The sequence below is a fragment of the Ceratina calcarata genome, unplaced genomic scaffold (assembly GCF_001652005.2).
Source record: "Ceratina calcarata isolate Rehan_Ccalc_2016 unplaced genomic scaffold, ASM165200v1 scaffold569.2, whole genome shotgun sequence".
Lineage (NCBI taxonomy): Eukaryota > Metazoa > Arthropoda > Insecta > Hymenoptera > Apidae > Ceratina > Ceratina calcarata.
The window spans coordinates 237,329-245,342 of record NW_017176894.1 but is presented as its reverse complement, the minus strand read 5'-3'; the positions used below and the strand labels follow the sequence as shown (position 1 = coordinate 245,342).

At 42.8% G+C, this 8,014-nt stretch overlaps 2 protein-coding genes across 3 annotated transcripts in view; both read right to left on the bottom strand.

The window, feature by feature from the left end:
• The window catches only part of LOC108629523 (uncharacterized), a 9,350-nt gene extending 8,076 nt beyond the window's left edge, over positions 1-1,274 (bottom strand). The window contains exon 1 of the mRNA XM_018032268.2: positions 1,097-1,274. The gene's annotated coding sequence lies outside the window, so the exon portion shown is untranslated. The remainder of the gene's footprint in view (positions 1-1,096) is intronic.
• A 116-nt stretch (positions 1,275-1,390) lies between these two features.
• On the bottom strand, positions 1,391-6,632 carry LOC108629391 (uncharacterized). 2 transcript variants are annotated; one of them, XR_003389710.1, is made up of 4 exons: positions 5,769-6,632; positions 2,716-5,655; positions 2,267-2,590; positions 1,391-2,169 (listed from the first exon to the last, which is right to left on the bottom strand). XR_003389710.1 is itself a non-coding variant. In XM_026817303.1 (3 exons), exons 1-3 carry the CDS (start codon positions 6,628-6,630, stop codon positions 2,355-2,357), a joined length of 4,038 nt encoding a protein of 1,345 aa, XP_026673104.1. In that variant the 5' UTR covers positions 6,631-6,632; the 3' UTR covers positions 1,391-2,354. The 2 variants fall into 2 exon arrangements, 1 of the variants encoding a protein (XP_026673104.1); XM_026817303.1 differs by having other exon boundaries at positions 1,391-2,590.
• Between the last annotated feature and the right edge of the window lie 1,382 nt (positions 6,633-8,014).

The following is an 8,014-nucleotide window of genomic DNA, read 5'->3' as shown; positions in this document are numbered from 1 at the left end:
TTTCTTTTTAATTATAGGAAATGCGTTTTTCTAAGGTACATAAACTTTTGGGATTGACTGTATAGCCAATACATCCTTAAGTCATCAAAGTTCGCATAATTTTTTTTCACCTTAGGTCATTCGATAAAACTGTGGCTTGTTAAATGATAACGAGCAAGAAGTTCAACCAGATATCATTGTTGATAGCGCAGAAGAATTTTATCCAGAATCCGACGTGATCGGCGAAGGCAACGAGACTTGCACGCAATAAATTATACAAGCAAAGTCTCTTTGCCCGGTGATAACACGAGGAAATTTTTACAACAGCATTGTTCGCGTACTCCGATTCTTTTCGTTTTTCCATGAAAATGTCGCGACCGAAGACGCGCTCGAATCAGACGATTCCTGCATCTCGTCTCGATTTCAGTAATCCGAGTGTCGCTAACTTCTGCAAGCCTGTCAGTCTGTCGAGTTTGCTTGTTGACAATACTAATAAATTTAAAACAGTATTCTGAGAATAATTCGGTTTCTCAATACCTCGAAAATAAACGAAAATAGAAATGCAAATTATGATAAGCTTGAGGAAACTCTAGACTTTGAAATAACAAAAATTGAAAGGTGATTTTAAATTGAAACCAGTCGCGTTACGACTCTATCGTGAATGCACAAAGGAAGTAATTGCCTCTAGTTCTAACAATTAGTGGAACCAATTGGTACAACGAATTGTTTTTCACGGAGCCGATTAAGCTATACCGTTGTTTAAAAACGTTCCTTAAGCGTTTTCAATTAATATCGGAGACTGCGAAGTAGATCTCTCAATTATTTCACACCACGCGACGATTATATTATGCCTTGCCACTTTCTCCCCTTGCGGCTTCAACCCCAGAACGCACAATACGTGTCAAGTCTCACTATATGCATCTGTCCAAATTTAAATAATCCGACAAGAATGTACAACACTCGATTTCAAAATCTTCCGTGTTGCGCGTTTAACTTCCGTCCTTCACAAAATCGAATCGCATCTTCCTCGCTACTTGACGATTATATTTAATATCATGGATCACGTATAAAATCAAATTCGACGGATCAAAGAACTTCGCACCGATTTTTTACTCACTTGTTTGAAGATCTCGTAGTCGAGGGTGAAGGGTCCTCCCGGAGGGTGAGCGGATCACCGGAAACGAGACCGGAGGAGAAGGTTTCGCGCGACGAGGAGGAAAGAAGAAAGTTGGTGGTCGCGAAGCGTAACGAGATTACCCGCTTAGGTCCAGCGCGCGGTCCGCTCGCAATAGGAGATGGTCAGAAACTGTGCCAAGAACAGTAAGCCGCTGCGCGCCGCGGCAGACCGCGAAGCTGGTACACCTACGAACCGTACACCTACACCGGTGCCGGCTAACCAACACAGTACCGATCCGCTCCTCGCCTCCGTTTCGCTCCGCGATCGTTCGCCAACCGATCGGCGACCTTTTCCTTCGACGGAAAAGACAAGTTCGATACAAAAATGAACGAGTTATCGTCATTGAAATGGTACAAAAGTAGCGCGACGACCGTGTGAGGAAGTAAAATCAAAAATTGCTTCTCAGGAAACTTCAATATTCTGACGTTGAGCGATGAGACGTTTGAGAATTGAAAAGTACGAGTACGAATCGGAGAGTGAAAATTTGCGAAGGGACAGAGTAATGAGAGTTAAGTGATCGTTAAAAAATTGCTGGGGGCAAACAGGAACTGTATTTAATTAAGTGTGTTGAGCTTGTTGAGCGGCGGAATAAAAGAGCGGGATAAGAGGTCGGCTGGAATCGAATGAACCTGATCTAAGGTCATTCGAGTGAAACCGACGTACGGATTGATAAACTTGCAATTGACAAGACTTTCTAATAAGATACGTTTGGTTGTGAGGCTTCTTTAAAATGTTTTATTCGCATAATAAACAAGTACGTTCGAATCATGGAGAAAATTTAACGTATCACTCAATACTGCTTATCCAAAAATGTCACTTATAAAATATAAATCGGCACCAACGTGAGAAGTGAAATAAACTAAAAATACATATGTTTGACGCATCCTTCCTTCAAGATAAGAAATTGAGAATATTTTCCTGATAAACGGAAAATATTTTTGAACCGAAGAAGAAAACATCTTCTTTCAACAATATAAAAAACAAAACGTCTATTTCGCAACATCGTTTCGCTTCTGAAATGAAAAGACAGAAATGTATGTATGTTTCAACAACTGTTTGTTACGAGAAGCAAAAGAATGCCGGGAGCAATAAATAAAAAATCGTTTTTACCAAGCTAAAATCCGTTGTTGCGAAAACTGAAATGAGTAAAAAAGAACGAACTCGAAAATACGATAAGCTCGAGCCGAGTCTTGCTCGCTCAACTCTCCAAAATCGACTCGTTCGATCTGATTGGAAAATCTTCCATGGACGATTCGTTCAGATCTACTGTGGACGTAGCGTTCTTCGACGTTTCCGATTCTTTCGTATACGTGGAGTCAAAACTGTCGGTCGTTGGTAAATAAGTTCTTAAAACTTCAGGCGGACTCTGAGGTTCGTCGGCGCCCGCGACTTCCTTGACGCTGCGCGTCTCTAAGTTCGTTTCCTCGCGATTACCTGTAGAAATTTTGTTACTGAATGCATTTTAAACAAATAATAATGGAATGTCATAAATCTTAAGTAACTTCCGTCTGTTCATCGTCTATTAAAGAATTTTAGATTTATGAACGAGGGTATTCTACCTGTTTGATCATTCGCTGACTCTTCTTCCTTCAACTCATTACATTTTTTCTCCTCAATCAGAAAACTAGAGTTCAGTTTTTTGCTATTATCAAATTCTTTCGCCTCTGGTCTTTCTTTCTCTTCTTCTATGTGCAGTTCCGCGCAAGGAGACGATTTTGTATCGTCGAACAATTTCATCTCATCTTCTCGTCTCGGTGACGATTTCGACGAACTCGAGTCGTCGTCTTCTTTATACCGGAAGGCCTCGATTTCTTTTTCTGCCAACCGCAATTCTATCAATCTTTGCTCTTCAAATCTGGTTGTATCGGTCTTGCCTATTTTATCATCGACGCTCAACGATACGTCATTCGTAATTATATTTGGCCGCAAGATTCCGGAATCAATCTGTTCTTCTCTTCGCAATTCTGTATCAAGCGAATCACGATTCTGTTCTCTCAATGCATTTGCACCAGAAGGATTCTGGATGTTTTCTGAGACACAGTCGCTCCAAATGACTTCATCGTCTTTGTTTTCGACGTGCTTGAAACTGGTTTCGTACGTGGCGCGAAAACAGTTCGACGAGTCGAAATCTGGTAACTGGTTGCAATCGCTGGAACGGGAAGTATCCGTCTCCTCGAGGTCGACGATCCTCTCCAGCGAGTCATTTTCAATTTCCTCTTCTTGCATCCCTAGATACCTCACGTGCTCGAAGAGCGAACTCGTCGACGTCGGCACTGTATGAATTTCAAACGGTTTCAGAGTCGACGTGGACGTCGAATTATGCTTGTACGAGGTTACTTTTTTATAGAAATATTTCAAATAAAAGATGATCACGCACACCCAAAAGATGAAAATGATTTTTAACGACGTTTCATCCTCCGTTCCTATGTCCCTTGCCTCTTTAACTTCCTCTTCTTTGGACAAGGAATCGTTTCCGTTAGTTCTGAACGTATCTTCATTTCGTGACGCTTCGACTGTTTTTTCATTCTCGAATTTCGTTAGTTGAATGCTCTCATCAACCGTCTTCACGAACGATCTTTCAATTTCTGTATTTACACTTTCCTCAACTTCGCTGTGTTTATAAAGTTGCTTACTGCCGTCTTTAAATTCTTGCAAATTGTCAATTTCAATCTCTTTCTCGATTTCCTCGCTAGAAGTGCTCCCTTCCTCTTCTTTAAACGGTGTGGGGAACAAATCGTAAGTTCTATTTAACATGTCCCTCGTGGCCCCCTTGCGAACTTGCAGTGGCTCAGACCTAATCATAGTATATTTCTTATAATTGCCCGCGAGACCCGGGGACACAGAACTACTCGTGGACGGTTGATCCAAATAAGAAGAAGCTAGCCTATCATCCCTTATAGCTGATTCGACAAGGTTGTAATCACTGATACTCGTAAATTGCCTCGAAGAATGCGCGGTGAACATCGACTCTTCATCTTCTTCCAAATCCTGCAAGTGTCCATTAGCATATCTATTTCTGATCATATCATCAAGATAATCTTCTCCATCTTCGCTCTTATCATCCGCCAGAGAGAACAAATTTATCTTGCTTGCTTCCATTTGACGAAGTCCTATAATTTCCTCAGCTTCCTCTTTAACGGGAGGAATTACGCCAGGTATCAAGTCCGACATCTTGACCACAATGGGAAATTTAATATCCGTGAAAATATCTTCTTTGATGAACCGTAGTAGTCTCTCCTCCATCGATGCCCGTTCCTCCTTGCGACTCTCTTCGTCGTCTCCCTCGTCCTCTTCCTCTTCGTCTTCGGTAAACGAATTCCGAAGAATCTCGAATCGAAGACCAGAAATGTTGCTCGGATGCAGTCCACGGATGTTCAACGCTCTGAAGACTTGAGTCAAGAGATCACCGAACTCGTTGATAGTCGGATGTTCGTTGTCTTCTTCGTCCTCGAACTCGAAGTGGTCCACGGTCTCCATCCCCAAGTCGATAGGCAGGCTCTCGCGTTGGATGGTGGTGATGAACAGGTTGCAGGGAGCTTCGTCGTGATCTGTCTCCTCTAAATTCTGTAAGTGCCGGATGGTGGCCAGGATCGTCTGTCGGAAGGTGTTCTCCTCGCGAGAGAAGTCGACGCCACTGGGATTGGAAGATTCCCTACTCGTCTCGAAGATGAAGTCGTCCGCAGATGATTCCGAGCTTCTGAGGTTCAGAACGTCGTCCATCGTCACGATCTCGCCCATCAGGTCGAATGGATTGTCTCTAGACCCGTACGAGAGCGCGTTTTGCAACGTTCTGACGGTTTCGTCTTCGACTATGTCCCACTGAGGCGGGATGTTCGTTCTTGGAGCATTCGAGTTGCTCAGTATAACGCCGTTCGCAACGTAGTTCATATTGATATTTCTAACGAAGTCGCTCATGTTTCTACTTGGTCTTCTTAAGATCCTCTCGGATCGATTCTCAGACACTTCCAGGCTGTCGCTTCTGCTTCCTCCGATTTCGAATTCTTGACCCTCAGTCGGCTCTTCGAGACCCGAAACTTTGGATTCTTCAACTTCTATTAATTCGTTGTTCGAAGAATTGTCTTCCGATATTTGTTTCGCTTGTGATTCCAATTTTTCCTGCAACTCTTCAATCTCTATATCTTTTTCAATTGTATCGGTTTTCTCTAGATTTTCAATTTGTTCTTGCACTAAAACCGTGGAAGCATCTGCGACCTCAGGTCTCTCGGTTTCTTCCTTTTTATCTTTTTTAATTTCAGTTACCGTTCCAATTTCGTGCTTACTCATATCTTCAACTTCCGTTTGACGATCTTCCATTCCTGGTATCGTGTATATCTCTTTGTTACGAGTTTCGATTTGCGTTTGTTGCGCGTACATTTCATTGTAGTCTTCTGCTATCGTGTAGACTTCCGTCTTGCGGTCCTCCATATCCAGTATTCGGACCGGTATTCTAGAGTGCCCGACTAGCATTTGCGTTTCGTCTTCATCCAAGGCATTCAAATCTGTCAAGAATAAAATCACGTCTTGCATTTCTACGTTATTAACAGAACTGTTATTAAATACTAAAAGTACGTGTAATATATAGAATATTCATCAAAAATATTTGAAAACATACCTTGCACTGGAAGTAGCAACTCGTCTGCCTGGCCGATAGTACTCGAAGAGCATGACGACGTGACTTCTTGAATTATGGTAGACTTAAACATCAGTAAATCATCGTTTCTCTCGACAAGATTCATTCCATCCATGTAAGTCGATGACACCTTATCATAATTAATCCTCGCGAACGTATCAGCAATATTCGTGCATCGTTGACGAGAATCGAGTTGCAACGACTCTTCGGTGGTGGAAGAAGAAACAGAGATCGTCGCAGGATCTCTGACATCCTCCCTGGCAGGTGTCCTCTCCAATTCGCGGCCTTTCTGCGCACCCTCCACCTTCTTTATAGAAGCTACTGAAACATTCTCCTCATCTGCTTTCTTAGGCCTGCTATACTTCGTATGCGGTTTTCTGGTATCCGTTTCACTGGCCGGTTTGCTCCTCCTTGAATCTTGTTTCATCTGGCCGCCCTGCAGCCGGTCGAAGTTGCTCAACAGCTTGTCCGTCACTTTGTTAAGCTTGGCTAATCTGGGACACGTATACTTCTCACTCGCGAAGCTACTCATTTTTACAGTCGGTAGTTTGGTGTCCCTGGTAGAAGCCAAACCTTCTGTTTCCGTCGCTGCGTCCACTAAGAGATTCTCCTTGTCCGGTCGATCATCGCTCGCTTCCGTAATCCGGGAAGTATCTTTCTTCGGACGATCGTTCTTCTTATTCGTTTGAGGTCGACTCCTGGAGGACTCCGGGCCTGATTCCCCAGGATATCTTTTCCAAGGCCATCTCTTCTTGTCCTTCTCGAGCTCCTTTTTGTCCTTCCACAGAGTTACTTCGTTGTAAGCCTTCAAAGCTCTCATATCTCGTGCTTCCTGTTCTTCCATCGTCTCCGCTCTGCCTTTGAATTTGAGTTTCTTCGAACTTACTACCGGCAGTGTCTCCACTGGCTTCTTTGACACTTCCAATAATTTCTTGATGGCCGATGTCTTTTTTGCGTTCGCGTTTGATACGCTTTGGTTCGGTGAATCGGTTCTCGTCTTCTTTGGATACGTCGGAGGCTTCCTTCGGTAGATCAGCGAGTCGAACATCGACGGTCGTACCACTTGTGACAAGGGAATGGTTCCAAAGTTCTCTAATCTACATCTCGCGGCGCATCCTTTGTTCCCTTCTGTTTTATTATCATTTGGTTTCGATTCGGGAAAATTTAAGTGTTTGTTGTCCGCTCGAGGTATTTTGCATACGCAGTCCTGCTTGTCAGATGTCAAATGCGGCGGCCTCTTCTCTTTGTCGTTAGGTCTGCTGGGTCTCTGACGAGACTTGGCTTGATCCTTCAATATCGAGCTTCGAGACTCGGTTTTATGCTCGTGCAAATTACCGATAGGAGAAACGTTCCTGGCATCCTTTAATCGTTTGCGCTTTAAGTGTAATTTCTTGTGTCGCTTAGGGTCTACTAAGCTTGTGTTCAAACTCGTTCTCATTGAGTAATCGTCGTCGTTCGTCTGAGTGTAGGCTTCTCTTGTTAAGCACGTCGAACTGGATCTATAAACGTCGCTCAGCGAGCAAGTGTCGTCTAGGCTTCGTTGTTCGTTCACTTGCACGATTTGCGGCATTAACTGCTCGTAATTACCAATATTACTCGTGGACGACATCGAGATCTCATAGCTAGTGAAGTACAAATAGTTACATTTTTAGCTATTATTTAATACTTATTTTCAAACTGTAGAATTTATGCATTTATAAAAATTGAGTAGTAAAATTGTGTGGAACATTAAAAGTATAGTAAATATCAATTTAAATTTGATTATTTTGCTTTAATTTGCATAAAAATATGAAATCTGTTTATTATTGTTACACGTGCCTTTCTATCTTCTCAAGGCTGCCATTCGGAGATGCGGTTATGATATTGGGCACCAACGGCAATCTAATCTCTGGGTCACTCTGTTTCGTGAAATCGGAGGACATCGCTATGTCCTGGCCCGGTTGATCAGAAAATATGCTCCATTTCTTCTTCTCCAACTGCTGAAGCAAGCATTGTAATTCCGAATTGTTTGCGAAGTCCTTTTCATAACAGCCATCGAAAACTTTCATAGAGTCCTTGTAGAACCTTGGAATGTTCGTGTCACCAAATGAATATTCGGGGAGATTTACCTTCAATACGGTTTGTTCGACGGCCTGTTTGTAAGGACTCGGATTTTCCCTGTGCACGGAAGTGGTACCTAAAAAATGAAAAGTGAAACACATTCTTCATTGTTTCAACACTGTTCGTTA

Coding starts and splice junctions, on each gene's coding strand:
- LOC108629391 (XM_026817303.1), bottom strand. CDS start 6,630: ATGGAAGAACAGGAAGCACGAGATATGAGAGCTTTGAAGGCTTACAAC. Junction 5,656..5,768: donor GTTGCTACTTCCAGTGCAAG/GTATGTTTTCAA, acceptor TATTCTTGACAG/ATTTGAATGCCTTGGATGAA. Junction 2,591..2,715: donor GTCAGCGAATGATCAAACAG/GTAGAATACCCT, acceptor AAATTTCTACAG/GTAATCGCGAGGAAACGAAC.